Here is a 19,694-nt window from a genome sequence, read left to right as displayed (position 1 = left end):
TAGCTAGCTTCCATTCTCTTGGGACATCTCCGGATATGATGGATTTCTTGAAAATAATTTCTAATGAAACAACAATCTCATTTTTCATTTCCTTTAAGATTCTTGGATGCCAACCGTCAGGCCCTGGTGTTTTATTAACTTTGAGTTTGTCTATACACCTTTTAATTTTTTCTTTTTTTATATTTACCGTACCGAGTAAGTTTACCCTAGACTTTTCACAGGTTTCAGTTTGGAATTCACCTTGAGGTGTTTCGTTTACGAATACCGAGCTAAAATAATTGTTTAACATATTACACATTCCTTCATTTGAATATTCAAGTTGACTGTCAGCAGATAATAGTGGACCAATGTGATTCCTAACAACCTTTTTATCTCTAATGTAACTATAGAATTCTTTTGGATTCTCTTTGGATTTCTCAGCGATGTTCATTTCGTATTGTCGTTTTCTTTTTCTTATTGTCTTTTTTAAATTTCTCTGTATTGATACATAACTTTCATAGTCATTAGATGCACCCGAGCACTTATATTTCTTATAAGCCTGTCTCTTTTTAGCAATACTTTTTTCAGTTTCTTTGTCGAGCCACTTTGGGCGAGCCTGATTTGGAGGACGTCTGTCCTTAAAAGGAATGTAAGTTTGAATCATCTTAGTGAGCGTATTTTGAAATATTTCCCACATCTGATCTACAGGTCTTTCGTTTAATTTTGCCTCCCAATCTGTAAACTGAAGCTCCTGACGTAGTTCTATGAACTGAGCTTTACTGAAATCGGGTATTTTAGAAACACAAGTATCTATTCTAAAATTGTTTAGGAGTTTGAATCTAACTAGGTTGTGATCGCTATTTGCAACAGATTCACCGACTTCTACATCAGTTACCATGCTTTCGCGGCTAGTGATCAAAAGATCGAGTAAGTTTCCATATCTTGTGGGCTCTTTTACATGCTGAATTAAGTAATTGTCACCAAGAAAATCAAACAAGCGACTACCTATATGGCCATGTTCAAGGGTCATCCAATCAATGTCAGTAAAATTGAAATCACCCATTATCAATAAATCCCGGTTGCAGAAACTAGATAGTTCTAGAAATAACAGTTTGTCGTCTGCTAATGATAATGTCTTTGGCCTATATATTACACCTATATTCATTTTTTGTCCATTTGTTTGGGTTAACTCAACCCACAAACTATCATATGCATCCTGTTTCACTTTCTCTAAAACACAAGCATGAACATTGTTTTTAACGTACAATAGAACACCCCCACCTTTCTTGTGGTTTCTATCCTGATGAAAGTGTTTAAATCCCGCAATATTAAATTCAGCTTCGAACTCTGTACCGTTTAACCATGTCTCAGTTATTCCTATCATATCGAGATTTTCGCATTTGACATACGCCTGTATTTCTTGAAATTTGTTTCTAATACTACGAGCATTAAAGTACATGGTTTTAAGAAACTCGTGATTATTTCTTTTTGACACATTTTGAATTTCAATATCATATCTTACATTACCATTTTGTTTTTCATTTATACCTTGCTCTATATTATTATTTGGTCCTTCATTGACGTTCAATGCCTCATTAACATTTCTCCTATCAAAATTAACATTTCCCCCATCACGGACATCTGATCGATCACGGTCATCCGATCTCTTTTGTACATTTTGTCCCCCTACGTCACCGTGATTCACGCCGGCCTCCCGTCGTTCAGTGACATTATGTCCGGCATCCCTTTCTAAAATTATATTTTGTCCTCCAGTGACATTATATCCTACCGTGATATTTTTTCCTCCATTATAATTACATCCCATCGTGATCTTTTGTCTTCCACTGTCATTACATCTTATCATGATATTTTGGCCTTCATTGACATTCTGTCCGGTATCCCTTCCTAAAATTATATTTTGTCCTTCACTGACATTATATCCTACCGTGATATTTTCTCCTCCATTATCATTACATCCTATCGTGATATTTAGTTCTCCACTATCATTACTTCTCATCGTGATCTTTTGTCCTCCACTGTCATTACATCCCATTGTGACATTTTGTCCTATGACATTACATCCTAATGTGACATTTCGTCCTCTAGTGACATTATATCCACTGTCATTACATCCTATCATGATATTTTGGCCTTCATGGACATTCTCTCCGATATCCCTTCCTAAAATTATATTTTGTCCTTTACTGACATTATATCCTATCGTGATATTTTCTCCGCCATTATCATTACATCCTATCGTGATATTTTGTTCTCCACTATCATTACTTCCCATCGTGATCTTTTGTCCTCCACTGTCATTACATCCCATTGTGACATTTTGTCCTATGACATTACATCCTAATGTGACATTTCGTCCTCTAGCGACATTATATCCTAAAATTATATTTTGTCCTATACTGGCACATTGTTCTACATTAATGCTATACTCTACACTGTTTTCCCAAGTACATTCTATTTCCCCTTCCCTTTGGGCTTCTACCCTAAAAAAGGAGCTAATTCATTACAAACTCCCACAATGAGGTTTGTAAGAACATCTTTGCCTCTGCGGGTAAGGTGGATCCCATCAGAAGCGTAAAGGTCATGGCGCCTAGAAAAGAGATACCAAGGATCAAGAAAGTGGTATCCCAATTGTGTACACAACTGCGATATCCTATCATTGATCCCTATGGCTCTACTGTTCCAACACGAACCTGCGTAGATCCTCGGGAGGATCCCACAGACTACGTGACGGCTCCCACGTTCCTTCATCTCCTGAAGGAGGACCTTGTAATTCCGAACAAGCTCCTCTGATCTCACCCTACCTACATCGTTACTTCCCGTATGAACAATCGTAACCGTGTTCTTCCGTCCTTGCTCCCTGATGGACCGGGTACAATCGACGATCCCACGGCCCGGTTGACATACAAGCTTGCAACGTCGCTTAGTCTTCCGCTGCAGGATGTCGTCATAGCCTCACACCATGGAGTCCCCCACCACCAAGAACTCCTGGTTTTCAGCCACTTCATCCTCCAGTAGAGCAAAACGATTGGCTAGAGCCAGCGGTTGCTCCACAGGGCACACGTCCACCGAACGCGGGCTCGACAAACGGGACCCCACGGAGCGCCACTCGCTCATGGCAGTGACAGTAGGCAAAGAAGTGGAACGCTCTTTGGGTTGTGGGGAGGGTTCACTCTTCTCACGGAGCGCACTCCTGAGAAGACGAATTTCCTCCTCACACATCCTGAGACGGATCTCTAGGTTCACGCAACCTTCACAAGCCATTTCGCTCCCCCTTTAGTAATAAAAACGGCAAAGAGAAAATGCAAATCAACAACAACAAAAAATCAAAGCGGTCTCTAATAAACTAAATACGCGAAGCTTACTCTGCTTACCTTATGCTATTTCTCCTACCTTTGGAGTACAGTAACAGAAAACTGTTTTGAATTTAAACAGAACACTACACTTTATCTTATATCTGTAACTGTATAGCGCTATACGTATACAATCACAAAAACACACCACAATCACTTAACACTATTCGGAGATATAAATTTCACAGGTATTCGCTAGCTGGTGTCTGTGCAGAAAAACAAGGTCTCTAGCTGAGGTCACGAGTGGACTGAGCTGAGGTCACGAGCGGACTGAAGCTGAGGTCACGACATTGACAAGCCCAGAATTGGAGTACACTGCAACATTATGGACACCTAGTACTAAAAAGAACATAAAGAAGTTAGAAAGAATTCAAAGGGCAAAAACAAAGATGGCACCAACACTCTCCAAATTGACATACAAACAAAGATTGGCCAAACTCGAACTACCAGTCCCAGAACAAAGAAGAGAAAGAGGAAATCTACTAACCATCTACAGAATTATGAAAGGGATGGAAGTCATTGATAGAGATGGTTTACTAAAATGGGATAGGAGAAAAACAAGAGGACATGAAAAGAAACTTAAAAAGGATAGTTACAGAAGAGATTTGAAAAATAATAGCTTCCCACACCGAGTGATAGATATCTGGAACAAATTGAATGAGAAAACAGTGAGTGCAAAAAATATACAAGAATTTAAGATCAAACTGGATACTGAAAGATACAAAAGTGGGTCACTAGAAGCATAGCTCTCTTCCCGCAAAATACAACTAGGTAAATATAACTAGGTAAATACATCTGGAAGAGGCTATGCCTAATAGTGGAAAAAATCAATGTAAAAATATCTTTCAAATACAATGCAATGATACAATAAAGGCAATAACAATACAGTACAGGTTGTTATCAATTCATATAATAGATACATTCCTATTCATTGTATAATGCAATTTCTACATAACAATTACTTTCACATATAAGTATATGTAAAGTAAGGTGTTTGCATTCCTGAGACTTCATTGGTTGTGAGGTTTAAGTTTTTTGGGTCAGAAAATATATATATATATATATGTGCATGGATGTGGTACAGATGAGAGTAAAAGGGAAGAGATAGGTAGTATGTTTGTGAGAAGAAAGATGGATGTGTTGGCTTTGAGTGAAACTAAGCTGAAAGGGAAGGGCGATTGTAAGTTTGGGAGTGTAAGTGGGAGGTTATCAGGAGTGAAGAGAAAGCGAGGGAGGGAAGGGGTGGCTATACTAGTAAGTGAAGAGATAGGTAAACGTGTAGTGGAGTGGAAGGAGGTTTCCTCAAGGATAATGTGGATGAAGGTGAAACTGGGAAAGGAGATGTGGGTTTTTGTAAGTGTATATGGGCCTGGCAGTGAGAAGAATGTAGAAGAAAGGGAGGCCTTTTGGATAGATTTAAATGAGTGCATAGAGGGTTTAGGGAGAAGTGTAAATGTAATAGTACTGGGAGACCTTAATGCTAGGGTAGGAAAGGAGCCAATTGATGGAGTGGTTGGGAAATGTGGTGTTCCAGGAAAGAATCGTAGTGGAGAGTTGATGGTGGAAATGTGTCTAGAAAGAGAGTTGATGATAGCAAATACAGTGTTTCGGAAGAAAGTCAAGCATAAGTACACATGGGAGAGGGTGGTGGAGGGAAAGGTGGTAGATGGAGCTTTAATGGACTATGTAGTGGTAAATAGGATTATGATAGGAAGAGTTAGGGATGTACATGTGCTAAGGGGAGAGGGTGGGGGAATATCAGATCATTTTCTGGTGGAAGGTAAGTTGAGAGTGGAGGACAGATGGAGGAAGAGGAAAGGGACAAAAGGTAGGGAGGTGCTTAGAGTGAACTCTCTAAACGAAGAGGAAAAGGAGAAGGAGTACAAGAGGAAGCTGAAGGAGGAGTGGGAGGGAGTGAAGGATAGAGTGGAGGTAGGTGTGGAGGAGGAATGGGGATGGTTCAAGGAGGGAGTCACAAAGTGTGCAAGGATGGTGTGTGGAACAAGAAGGTCAGGAGGAAATAGAAGGAAGGGTAGTGAATGGTGGGATGAGGAAATGAAGAAGGTTGTAGAAGAGAAGAAGCGAGCTTTCACAGATTGGTTACAAAGTAGGACGAGGGAGTCATATGAGACATACAGGGAAAAGAAAAGAGAAGTAAAGAAAAAGGTAAAGGAGGCAAAGAGGAGAGCAGATGTAAAATGGGGTAAGAGTATGACAGAAAATTTTGAAAGTAATAAAAAGATGTTTTGGAAAGAAATTAAGAGAGGAAGAGGAGGCAAATCAAGTAGAGAAGAAAAGGTAAAAGGTGCAGATGGAGAGAAGATAATGGAGGAGAAGGCAGTAAGGGGAAGATGGGCAGAATATTTTAGGGAGTTGCTTAATGTGAAGGAGGATAGGGAGGGAAAGATAGCTGCAGTGGGAAATGCTAAGAAAATGACCATGATGAGTGAGGAAAATGGAGGAGAAATAAGGAAGGATGAAGTGAAGGCAGCAGTTAAGATGATGAAAGCAGGTAAGGCACCTGGTCTTGATGGATGCCATGCAGAATGTCTTAAAAAAGGAGGTATAGTGATGGTGGACTGGTTGGTGAGGTTATCTAATGTTTGCTGGAGAGAGGGTAGAGTGCCAGAGGACTGGAGGAGTGCCTGTATAGTTCCACTTTACAAGGGAAAGGGGGACAAGTGTGAATGTAGTAGTTTCAGAGGGATTAGCTTGTTAAGTGTAGTTGGGAAGGCTTATGGGAGGATCTTGATTGAGAGGATTAGGAGAGGAACAGAGGGAGTGATTGGTGAGGAACAGTGTGGGTTTAGGACAGGTAGAGGTTGTGTAGATCAGATTTTTGTGGTAAGACAGATATGTGAGAAAGCTATAGGTAAGGGGAAGGATGTTTTCTGGGCCTTTATGGATCTGGAAAAGGCTTACAACAGGGTAGACAGAAAGGCACTGTGGGAGGTTATGCAGATATACGGGATAGGAGGAAAGCTTCTGGGAGCTGTCAAGAGTTATTATGAGAGTAGTAGAACATGTGTCAGGATTAGAAATGGAGAGAGTGAGTGGTTTGAGGTAAAGGTGGGACTTCGTCAGGGATGCGTTATGTCACCCTGGCTGTTCAACTTATAGATGGATGGGGTAGTGCGAGAGGTGAATGCAAGGGTAGTGGGTCAGGGATTGGAGATGGTTAAGGAAAATGGAGAAAAGTGGGAGGTGAGCCAGCTGTTGTTTGCGGACGACACTGCGCTTCTGGCAGGATCAGAGGAGGGATTGAGGAAGCTGGTGACAGAGTTTGGGAGAGTGTGTGATAGAAGAAAGCTGAAGATAAATGTGGGTAAAAGTAAGGTGATGAGATGTACAAGGGGTGAAAGTGGCAGTAATCTGGAAGTGAGCATTAAGGGAGAGCAACTGGAGGAAGTGGATAGTTTTAGATATTTGGGTGCAAATGTGGCAGGAAAAGGTGGAGTGAAGGTGGAGGTAGAATGTAGATTGAGAGAAGCGAGTAAATGCCTTGGTTTAAAAAGTGTAATGAGGAATAGGAATCTGGGAATGGATGCTAAGAGGAGACTGTATGAAGGAGTGATTGTGCCAACAGCACTGTATGGAGCAGAAACATGGAACATGAGAGAGGAAGAGAGAAGGAACTTGAATGTGTGAGATGAAGTGTCTGAGAAGTATGATGGGGGTTACTAGGCTAGATAGAGTGAGAAATGAGGAGGTGAGGAGGAGAACAGGGGTGGAAAGGGAGCTGGGAGATAGGGTGGATGAAAGAGTATTAGGATGGTTTGGACACATGGAAAGAATGAGTGAAGAAAGACTAGTAAAGGAGGTATGGAAGGCAGATGTGGAGGGAGTGAACATGAGGGGACGTCCTAGGATGAGATGGATGGATGGGGTGAAGGGGGCTTTGGGGAAGAGGGGAATGTCGGTTGAGGAAGGACGGGAGAGGACAGAAGACGGGTGAATGGAGAATGGTTGTATATGGAAAATGTTGTGATGCATGAGGTGGATTGGACAGGGGAATGGGGGTGAGGTAGTGTGAGTGAGCAAAAATTTTGACGCAGCCCGAAGGGATTTCTCCCCGTCCTCTCCTTTAAATGGGGGGACGGAGAGGGGGGGGTCACCGATTTAATGAAGCGGCCTTGCTGTGGATGTGCTGTGTCCTGCGACACTGCTTCTGACCCAGGGCAGTGGACAGGGTGCAGGGATGACCCGTCATCTAGGAGGTGCTAAGATGGGAGGGAGGGTGGAGGGGTGTGGAGTGTTTTCAGGGATGAAATGGGTGGGAATGCTTTTGTGCCTTGTCCTTTTTTGGCTACCCCCCTGGTAAGGGGGAAAAAAGCCTTGGTATATGTATGTATGTATGCATGTTGTTATGGCAAAGTAGCATGCAGTTGATACTTTAGGGTCTATATGGGGCACCCATATGGACCAGAGCCACACATCATTTTGTCTGTGATAGAGGAGGACTCTGCTCACAGAGAAATGATGAAACTTTTATTGTACTACTACTGTCCCTCCATTATGCTGTCCCCCAACCCCTTGTTGCTGTCCTGTACCATTCTTTGAATTTCATTTCCTTGTTTTGCCTACCCTGTGGTGGGGGAGAAGAATGCTGCCACCAAGTATTCCCACTTGGATTGTAAGAGGCGAGAAAAAAGGGCCAGGGATTGGGACCAAGCAGCCTTATCCCTGTAGCCCCACAGGGGACATTCCTAAAAAAAGTAAAGGCATAAGAGGGTCTAGGAGTTTTTCAACCAGCACCCTAAGGTTTGGGTCTTTTAATGTGCGTGGATGTGGTACAAATGAGAGTAAAAGGGAAGAGATAGGTAGTATGTTTCTGAGAAGAAAGATGGATGGGTTGGCTTTGAGTGAAACTAAGTTGAGAGGAAAGGGCAAGTGTGAGTTTGGGAGTGTAGTTGGGAGGTTCTCAGGAGTGAAGAGAGGGCAAGGGAGAGAAGGGGTGACTATACTAGTAAGTGAAGAGATAGGTAAACGTGTAGTGGAGTGGAAGGAGGTTTCTTCAAGGTTAATGTGGATGAAGGTGAAACTGGGAAAGGAGATGTGGGTTTTTGTAAGTGCATATGGGCCTGGTAGTGAGAAGAGTGTAGAGGAAAGGGAGGTTTTTTGGATAGATTTAAATAAGTGCATAGAGGGATTAGGGAGGGACATCAATGTAGTAGTATTGGGAGACCTTAATGCTAGGGTAGGAAATGGTCCAATTGATGGAGTGGTTGGGAAATGTGGAGTTACAGGAAAGAATCGTAGTGGAGAGTTGATGGTGGAGATGTGTCTAGAAAGTGAGTTGATGATGGCAAATACAGTGTTTCAGAAGAAAGTCAACCATAAGTACACATGGGAGAGGGTGGTGGATGGAAGGGTGGTAGATAGAGCATTAATGGATTATGTAGTGGTAGATAGCAGTATAATAGGAAGAGTTAAGGACATACATGTTCTAAGGGGAGAGAGTGGTGGAATATCAGATCATTTTTTAGTGGAAGGTAAGTTGAGAGTGGAGGATAGATGGAGAAAGAGGAAAAGGAAAAAAGGTAGGGAGGTGCTTAGAGTGAACTCTTTATATGAAAAGGAAAAGGAGAAGAAGTACATGAAGAAGTTGAGAGAGAAGTGGGAGGGAGTAAAGGATAGAGTAGAGCTAGGAGTGGAGGAGGAATGGGGATGGTTCAAGGAGGGAGTCACAGTGTGCAAAGATGGTGTGTGGAACAAGAAGGATGGGAGGAAATAGAAGGAAGGGTAGTGAATGGTGGGATGAGAAAACAAAGGTTGTAGAAGAGAAGAAGCAAGCTTTCACAGATTGGTTACAAAATAGGACGAGGGAGTCATATGAGAGGTACAAAGAAAAGAGAAGAGAAGTAAAGCACAAGGTAAAGGAGGCAAAGAGGAGAGCAGATGTGAAATGGGGTAAGAGTATGACAGAAAATTTTGAAAGTAATAAAAAGATGTTTCGGAAAGAAATTAAAACAGGAAGAAGAGGCGAATCAAGTAGAGAAGAAAAGGTAAAAGGTGCAGATGGATAGATGATAATGGAACAGAAGGCAATAAGGGGAAGATGGGCAGAGTATTTTAGGGAGTTGCTAAATGTGAAGGAGGACAGGGAGGGAAAGATATTTGCAATGGGAAATGCTAGTATTCTTCATCATTTCTTCCCTAAGTGTCTTATGTTCCTACCTAGAGGCTGGTGTCAGCTTCCTGGAGGACATAGGCTTTTAGCAAAAGAGATCTGGAGCAATGGATTGATTGATTGATTGATCTCTTTCTCATTTAATTTGGCTTCAGCACCTCTCTGCCTCCCTCACTCTTTCCCTTAAACTCCACTCTACTAGATAATTATCTGACAATCCACTCCCCTTACCCTTTATATATATTTACATCCAGGATCCTTCTAATCCTCTTTTTTGGGTACCACTACATAATCCACATAGTGCTGGTGGTGCACTTGGAAGCATGCTGGTCTTGCATCTTTCTAGTCATGGGTTCAAGTCCCACACTCCTTTCCAATTCCCAGCAATGACTGTTACCTGCCCAAACATTCACAAGGCATATGGCAAAGGTGACGGCTTCAGTCACAGCTCTTTGGCACATGATCCTCACCTTCTTCTACATAGTGCATTAATGCCCTCTCCATCTCCCACCCACTACCCTGCCCTACATATACTTATCCTCTCATCCAAGCCACAAATATACACATTTAAACCCAATTACCAGGCTTCTAGTTGGAACCTCTCCTTCCTCCCAGACCCTCTTATGCTCTGATTTTTAAAAACATAGTCTAGGAGATCCCTAGTCCCCACATTCCATCCGACTTACTTGCCTTCTATATAAAAAAAAATAATAATAATAAATAAATAAATAAATAAATCACACTGCAGTCATCATCAAAACTGCTAACAACAATAACACACATAGGACTATTACAAAACAAAAGCAATACAGAAAAAGTACTATACTGCATTATGAAACAGAAAAGCAAAATACATACATACATATACCAAAGGCCTTTCCCTCTTACAAGGGAGGTAGCAAAAAAACAAAGGCATAGAAATCACTCTCACCCATTCCATCCCTAACATACTCCACTCCCCTCTACCCTCTCCCCCCCCTCTTATCTTGGCACCTCCTGGATGATAGGTTATCCCTCCATCTTCTCCACTGCCCTGGGTCAGATGCAGTGTCGCAAGACACAGCACATCCACAGCAAGGCCACTTCATTAATTCAGCGACCTCCCCCTCTCTGTCCCCTCATATAGAAAAGGAGAAGACAGGGAGAAATCCCTTTGGGCTGCATCAATTTATTTCTCATATATACTCCCTCACCCCCCATCCCCCACCCACTCCCCCTCATGCATCACAGCAAAATGACATCAGAATTCTTTTATAAAGTAAAACATAATCCTTCACAAAATAAAAATCAAGAATATACTAACTTTGCTAAACCAATGAAGGGGAATATAGCCACATAGTAGGCCACACAGATGACAGAGAGAAGCCAGAAAGACAACGGGAATGTAAGAACATCACGTAGCTGGACCTTTTCCCCTGTTTCTGCACTACCCAGTTGAAGAACTTTTGATCGTCGCATATCTAGCATGCCCAAGATAAAGGCACATGCCAGTGAAAACACACAAGTTAAACCAGCTGTTGGAAAAGAAAAACACACAAGTAAATTATAAAAGAATCAAATAAAGAAGTTATATTTCATACTTTAATGTAGTGGTTCTCAAACTATGGGTCACAAGATCAATTTTGATGGGTTGCAGGGACACAGAAAATTCTCACGTTTTCAGAGTATTTCAAATACTTGACTAATTAAATTTTTCTTTTAAGCACACATTACTTATGTAATGTGTGTTCATCCTCTGTTAATTCAGTTTTGTTCAAGAAAAGCTGTACACATTATTTTTTTCCAAAGTAAAGGGTATATATCACTGTCCATTTTGTTTCTCTTTAATTTATTCTGGGTCGTGAAGGATTGAAATGTTCCAAATAGGGTCGCCCATAAAAAAGTTTGAGAACCATCATGAAAAAATTACTCCCTAGTGTTATAGTGACAAGTAAAAGAAAAGGTCTTATGATAGATACCTGCAAGATGGACAGCAGATTTATCTCCTTGCTGCCCATTTTCAAAAAACCATCAAGTCCCTGAACTCCATCTAGAGATGCAGCCCCAAGGAGCTGCAGAAGACTAAAACCGAAAAAGGGAGGGAGAAAAGTCCCTTTTTCAGTTTTAGTCTACTTCCTTTCCTTTCTCTTCTTTCTTTATTTCTTTTTTTTTATTTTATATTTTCGTTATATTTTTTGTTATTTTGTATGCCTGATTGTAATTTAATCATTTGTTCTTGAGACCTTTTCATCCCCCATCCTTCATTGAGGACATTTGATCCACTTCCATTTGTGTCTCTGGACTACGTTCTAGTGTTTTTACGTTTATGTTATGAGTTTATGTTTTTTTGCTACATTTGTTTTGTGTTCACAGCAAAATAAACTTGTTATATTTGTATTCTTATTCTATTTTATTTGGTGCCAATATTTCATGTTAATTGTATTTTATTTAATATTGTAAAGAGGTGATGAAAGCAGGTAAGGCACCTGGTCTGGATGGATGCCATGCAGAATGTCTAAAAAAAAGGAGGTACAGTGATGGTGGACTGGTTGGTGAGGTTATTTAATGTTTGCTGGAGTGGGGGTAGAGTGCTGGAGGACTGGAGGAGTGCCTGTATAGTTCTGCTTTACAAGGGAAAAGGGGATAAGTGTGGATGTAGTACTTTCAGAGGGATTAGCTTGTTAAGTGTAGTTGGGAAGGCTTATGGGAGGATCTTGATTGAGAGGATTAGGAGAGGAACAGAGGGAGTAATTGGTGAGGAACAGTGTGGATTTAGGACGGGTAGAGGTTGTGTTGATCAGATTTTTGTGGTAAGACAGATATGTGAGAAAGCTATAGGAAAGGGAAAGGATGTTTTTTTGGGCTTTTATGGATCTGGAAAAGGCTTATGACAGGGTAGACAGAAGGCACTGTGGGAGGTTTTGCAGATATACGGGATAGGAGGAAAGCTTCTAGGAGCTGTCAAGAGTTTTTATGAGAGTAGTAGAGCATGTCAGGATTAGAAATGGAGAGAGTGAGTGGTTCAAGGTAAAGGTGGGACTTCATCAGGGATGTGTTATGTCGCCCTGGCTGTTCAACTTATACATGGATGGGGTGGTGCGAGAGGTAAAAGCAAGGGTAGTGGGTCAGGAATTGGAGATGGTTAAATAAAATGGAGAAAAGTGGGAGGTGAGCCAGCTGTTGTTTGCAGACGACACTGCGGTTGTAGCAGGATCAGAGGAGGGATTGAGGAAGTTGGTGATAGAGTTTAGGAGAATGTGTGAAAGAAGAAAGTTGAAGATAAATGTTGTGGATAAAAGGTGATGAAATGTACGAGGGGTGAAAGTGGCAGTGAGCATTAAGGGAGAGAAACTGGAGGAAGTGGATAGTTTTATATACTTGGGTGCAAATGTGGCAGGAAAAGGTGGAGTGAAGGTGGAGGTAGAATGTAGATTGAGAGAAGTGAGTAAATGCCTTGGTGGATTAAAAAGTGTAATGAGGAATAAGCATTTGGGAATGGAGGCTAAGAGGAGACTGTATGAAGGAGTGATTGTGCCAACAGCACTGTATGGGGCAGAAACGTGGAACATGAGAGAGGATGAGAGAAGGGGTTTGAATGTGTTTGAGATGAGGTATCTGAGAAGCATGATGGGGGTTACTAGGCTGGATAGGGTGAGAAATGAGGAGGTGAGGAGGAGAACAGGGGTGGTAAGGGAGTTGGGAGATAGGGTTGATGAAAGAGTATTAGGATGGTTTGGACACATGGAAAGAATGAGTGAAGAAAGACTAGTAAAAAAGGTATGGAAGGCAAATGTGGAGGGAGTGAACATGAGGGGACGTCCTAGGATGAGATGGATGGATGGGGTGAAGAGGGCTTTGGGGAAGAGGAGAATGTCTGTTGAGGAAGGACGGGAGAGGACAGAAGACAGGGGTGAATGGAGAATGGTTGTGTATGGATGATGTTGTGATGCATGAGGTAGAATGGGCAGGGGGATGGGGGGGTGAGGTAGTATGTGTGAGAAAAATTTTGACCCAGCCCGAAGAGATTTCTCCCTGTCTTCTCCTTTTCTGCATGGGGGGACAGAGAGGGGGGGGGGGGGGTCACCTATTTAATGAAGCGGCTTTGCTGTGGATGTGCTGTGTCTTGTGACACTGCCTCTGACCCAGGGCAGTGGACAGGGTGCAGGGATGACCCATCATCCAGGAGGTGCTAAGATAAGAGGGTGGGTGGAGGGGTGTGGAGTGTATTTAGGGATGGAATGGGTGGGAATGGTTTTATGCCTTTTTCTTTTTGGCTACCTCCCTTGCAAGGTAGAAAAAGCCTTGGTATATGTATGTATGTATGTAAAGAGGTTTGCTTTGTACATGTGATTGGGAGTGTGAACCTTTCCCAGATTTACCACTTTGACGATTTATATCCCCTAAAGATGATTCCTGGAGAGGAATCAAAATGTCTGGCACATAAACCCCTGAATTGAGTCTGGCATTTGCAATTTTCCGATATGGATCCCAGACTCCAAATCTTCATGTACACACACACACACACACACACTTTCAACGAACGGACGGCTTGAAGAACGTTCTGAAGAAAAGTGAAGATTGTGGATCCCAACGCAAAGAGAAGTGCCTTTTTGTATTTGCAGGGTGGGGGGAAATTGCTCGTGGGGTAGTGGGAAAGTAAGGAAAGAGGAGAGGGGGAGGGATTGCTGGGGAAATGGAAGGTAATGAGGAGGTGGAGGAAATGGCCCTGACGGGCCGCCGTAAGGTAGACAAACGACCCCAAGACGAGTTGGATGATGACGACATGTCTAATAGGAATGTGAAGATTAGAGGTATAGATAGGAGCAATATAGCAGAAAGTGATGAGAATATTTTCAAGGGATTTAAAGAGGGTGGGGGGGACACAACCCCCCCCCGACTGACAAGACTAGAAGAGAAGGTCGATAAGGTGATCGAGGACTTGGAGAGTAGGTTAGGTCATATGAACACCATTTTACAAAGGGTTGAAAGATTGGAAGAACTGGAAAAGGCGAATAAAAACTTAACTGATGAAATAGAAGACCTAAAAAGACAGTTAAGAGAGGTAAAGGTGGAGAATGAGGAATTGAAGAAGAATAGTAAAGAAAACAGAGAAACGATAGCTAAAGAAAGTAAAAATTGGAAGAAAACCCAAGAAGGAAATAAGGTTTCATTCACTGACATAGTCAAACAGCAATTGAAAGAACATACTGAAGACTCAGTTATTAAAGTGATGAGACAAAAGGAGAATATAGTAAGGGATTTAGCAGACAAGAAGAAATGTATAATTATATTAGGAATGGAAGAGAAACACAACACAGATAGAATCACAAGAATCAAAGAGGAAAATGAAAAAGTAAGCCAATTACTAGAATCAGTTCAGGAAGATGAACCAGGAATTATGAAACAAATCGAAGAGAAATTTAGACTCGGAAAGTATAGCACAGACAAGACCAGACCAATTAAGATTAAATTCAAGTCACAAACAACGGCAGAGAATATCTTATCCAAAACAGGGAAACTAGCAACAAGTGAACAATACAAAAAGATATGGATAAAAAGAGAAATGAATAAAGAGGAAACAGAGGAAGAAAAGCAGAAAAGACTGGAAGCTAAGACAAAAAACGAGAACAGAACGGAGTCAGAGAAAGAGAGATTCTATTGGAGAGTAGTGAACATGAAACTAAGGAAGTTCGACATACAAAAGAAAAACATAAGGGAAACAGAGAACACAATGGAAGTGGCAGAAAACTAAGAGTGTCTTACACAAATATAGATGGATTAATAACAGGATTGAATGAGCTGAATGATTATTTGAAAGAAAAAGAACCGGACATAATGGGAATTGTAGAAACAAAATTAAAAGGCCCACTACCACCCAACAGTGTAGGACATGATGCATACAATTATTGGATTAGAAACAGAGAGAAAAAGCAAGGGGGTGGAGTTATGTTCCTGACTAAGAAGGATATAAACGTGAAAGGTGTCATATATGGAAAGAATACAGTAGAGATGATTATGATAGAAGTGGAAGACAGAGATAAGAAGAGCAGAAAATTTGTGATCAATTATGTGCCTCCGAAAACAGCCTCATGGGAGGAGAGTGAATATAAAAGTATGTTAGAGGACACAAAGATAGCATTAACTAAAATAATGGAAGACGGAGGAAGAATAGTTATGATGGGCGACTTTAATTGCAAAGAAATCTGCTGGGAAGAAATGACAGTAAAGAGTGGTGATGACTCATGGGGAAATGCTCTACTTGAGATGATTACTGACCATTCAATGACACAATGGATACAAGAGAACACTAGGTATAGAAATGAAGAAGAACCATCGAGGCTAGACTTAATAATTACATCTGAACCTAGAATAGTGGACAAGATTGAATATAAAACACCAATAGGTAAAAGTGACCACATATTGATTGAACTGGAACTTAATGAAGAAAAATATATGAAAAGAAATGAACAATATAGAAGAGGAAGAATGATGTATGAAAAAACAAACTTTGATAAAATAAGAGAATTCTTCCAACAAGAAAACTGGGAAGAAATATACAAAGAAGAAACATCAGTGGAAGAGAAATGGAATATTTTGACAAAAATTTACAAAAAAGGAGTGGAAAAGTATGTCCCAAGACAAAAACAAGAAAAAGAATATGTAAAATGCTGGTACAACAAAAGTTGTAGGGAGTTAAAAGACAAAAGAGACAAAGCCTGGACCAGATGGAAAAAAGACAGAAGACCTGAAAAATGGAAAATATATACTGGTTATAGAAATGAATATGTACAAAAGTGCAGAGAGGAAAAAAGAAAATATGAAAAAGATGTTATAGAAAAGTGTAAAGATCAACCAAAACTATTCTACAGATTTGTAAACAATAAACTGAAAAACAAACAAGACTTGGAGAAATTAAGACAAGGAGGAGTTGAATACACTGAGGAAATGGAAATGGCAGAAATTATGAACAAACATTTTAAATCAGTGTTTACAAGGGAAAATATACAACCTGAAGAGATTGAGTGGAAAGAAAAAGTCCCCCCTATGGAAGAAATAGAAGTAACAAAGAATGAAATATTGACACACTTGGGTAATTTTGATGTCAGAAAATCGCATGGACCAGATGAAATAGCAAACTGGATTCTGAAAGAATGCAGGAATGAACTGGCAGACAAAATACATAGCATAATAAGCAGTTCCTTAAAAGAAGGAAAAGTTCCAGAAGATTGGAAAAAAGCAAATATAGTACCTATATATAAAGGAGGAAATAAAGAAGAACCTACCAACTATAGACCAGTCTCTCTAACATGTACAATAGCAAAAATTTGTGAAAGAATTATCAAAAGTAGATGGGTAAAATACTTGGAAAAAAACAACGTACTAAATCCAAGGCAATTTGGATTCAGACAAGGACGATCATGCGTCACCAATTTAATATGTTTCTATTCAAGGCTAATAGATATAATACAAGAAAGAGATGGATGGGCTGATTGTGCATTTCTAGACCTAAAAAAAGCTTTTGACAAAGTACCACATAAGAAGTTGCTTAAGAAATTAGAATATGAAGGAGGAATACAAGGTAAATTGCTAAATTGGATGGAAGACTTTTTGCAAGAAAGAAAAATGAGAGTAGTGATAAGAGATCAGCACTCAAAATGGAATGAAGTAATAAGCGGTGTCCCGCAGGGAACAGTTCTGGCCCCAATAATGTTTGCTATATATATTAATGATATGGATGAAGGAATTGAAAGCTATATGAGCTTCTTTGCAGATGATGCAAAACTACTGAAAAGAGTGAAAACTGAAGAAGATTGTGAATCACTACAGAGAGATCTAAATAAAGTACAAGAATGGAGTAGGAAGTGGGAGATGGAATTCAATACTAAGAAGTGTAGTATAATGGAATTTGGAAAAAGCAAAAACAGAATAACAGGATCATATAATTTGGGAGAAGAAGGAATAAAAAAAGTAGAAAATGAGAAGGACCTGGGAGTCATTGTTATGAATAATATGTCACCTGAGAAACATATAAATAAGATTTTTGGAGAAACTTATAATTTAATAAGAACAATCAAAGTGGCATTTACATACCTGGATGAAGAAATGGTGAGGAAAATCCTAATCACCCTGATAACACCAAGATTGGAATATGCAGCAACGATATGGTCACCAAGTACAAAAAAATGTATAAAAAAACTTGAAAGAATACAAAGAGCAATCACAAAACTGGCACCAACACTCTCAAAACTATCATATGAAGAGAGACTACAAAAACTTAAACTACAGACACTAGAGCAAAGAAGAGAGAGAGGAGATTTGATAGCTATTTACAGAATCATGAAAGGCATAGAAATTACTGATAGAGAGAATCTGATAAAATGGGATGACAGAAATACAAGAGGACACGGAAAGAAAATAAAAAAAGACAGCTATAGAAGAGATTTGAAAAAGAACAGCTTTCCTCACAGAGTAATAGACAGTTGGAACAAGTTAGATGAGAAAGTGGTGTGTGCAAAATCAATACATGAATTTAAAAATAGTTTAGATAAAATGAGATATGAAGACGGGACCCCACGAGCATAGCTCCCCTTCCCGTAAAATACAACTAGGTAAATACACACACACACATATATATATATATATAATATACACACATATATTTATATTCATATTTACAGATATATATATATATATATATATATATATATATATATATATATATATATATATATATATATATATACATGTATATAGATATAAAACTGAATGGATACACCTTTCCACTGGAAAGGAACCCAAGTCCTGGGCATCATTTATGATAATCATATGACCCTCAGCCCTCACATCGAAGACCTACATACATACATATACCAAGGCTTTTTCCCCCTTACAAGGGAGGTAGCCAAAAAGGAAAAGGCATAAAATCATTCCCACCCATTCCATCCTTGAATACACTCCACACCCCTCCACCCTCCCTCTTATCTTAGCACCTCCTGGATGACGGGTCATCCCTGCACCTTGTCCACTGCCCTGGGTCAGAAGCAGTGTCGCAAGACACAGCACATCCACAGCAAGGCCGCTTCATTAAATCGGCGACCCCCCCCTCTCCGTCCCCCCATGCATAAAAGGAGAAGACGGGGAGAAATACCTTCGGGCTGCATCAAATTTTGCTCACACATACTACCTCACCCCCCATCCCCCCGCCTATTCCACCTCATGCATCACAACATCATCTATATACAACCATTCTCCATTCACCCCTGTCTTCTGTCCTCTCCCGTCCTTCCTCAACAGACATTCCCCTTTTCCCCGAAGACCTGACTGTGAAAAATATTTAAGACAATAAATATGCATATATATATATATACCAAAGGCTTTTTCCCCCTTATAAAGGAGGTAGCTAAAAAAACAAAGGCATAAAATCCACTCCCACCCTTTCCATCCCCACATACTCCACTTCCACCCCCCTCCCTCTCTCTTTTCTTGGCTTCTCCTGGATGAAAGGTCATCCCTGCATCTTACCCACTGCCCTGGGTCAGAAGCAGTGTCACCAGACACAGTACATCCACAGCATGGCCACTACATTAAATTGGCAACCCCCCTCTCTGTCCCCTCAGGCAGAAATGGAAAAGACGAGGAGAAATCCCTTCAAGCTGCATCAATTTATTTTTCACACATACTCCCTCACCCCCCACCCCCACCCACTCCCTTTCATGCATCATAGCATCATCCATACACAACCATTCTCTTTGCACCCCTATCTTCTGTCCTCTCCCATCCTTCCTCATCAGACATTCCCCTCTTTCCCAACAACAATAAACATACTACAATTAATAGCAATCATGGGCTTTGGTCAGCAGAAGGAAATTATAATCACAGTTTAGAAACTGTTCTAAAGAAACACACTCAACTAGTTTCCACATCATAGTTCCTAACAATCAGGAAAAGAAATACACACCCTACAATCTATACAAAATAAAACCCTGAGAATAAATCATCTCCATAAACATCACATGAAAATGTTAGGTACACAGTTCTATGCAAGAGCCCTCAACCCTACTTATCCATCTTATTACATCACACAACCACAAACAAATGATGACATCAAAAAAGTCCAACCACAGCATACTATTGGAACATTCACAACAACCCACCAACTATACCATACAACACATCTGTACAAAAACACATTCATGCTCTGATTACAAAAGAAGCACTTCATGGCTGACCACCAA

The 19,694-nt window shown here is 40.5% G+C and overlaps 1 protein-coding gene across 4 annotated transcripts in view; it reads right to left on the bottom strand.

Moving 5' to 3' along the window:
* The window catches only part of mrva (minerva), a 146,099-nt gene that overhangs the window by 100,039 nt on the left and 26,366 nt on the right, over window positions 1-19,694 (bottom strand). For all 4 annotated transcript variants that reach the window (XR_012966039.1, XR_012966040.1, XM_076180383.1 and 1 more), the window contains exon 6: window positions 10,784-10,994. Coding sequence is in view for 2 of the 4 variants with exons in the window: in XM_076180383.1 (XP_076036498.1) it covers window positions 10,784-10,994 (211 nt within the window). In the remaining 2 variants the exon portion in view is untranslated. The remainder of the gene's footprint in view (window positions 1-10,783; window positions 10,995-19,694) is intronic.

The sequence above is a fragment of the Oratosquilla oratoria genome, chromosome 44 (assembly GCF_046742065.1).
Source record: "Oratosquilla oratoria isolate Oo_2021 chromosome 44, ASM4674206v1, whole genome shotgun sequence".
Classification (NCBI taxonomy): domain Eukaryota; kingdom Metazoa; phylum Arthropoda; class Malacostraca; order Stomatopoda; family Squillidae; genus Oratosquilla; species Oratosquilla oratoria.
Note: the sequence above shows the minus strand (reverse complement) of the source record. Positions and strands in the feature narration are given on the sequence as shown.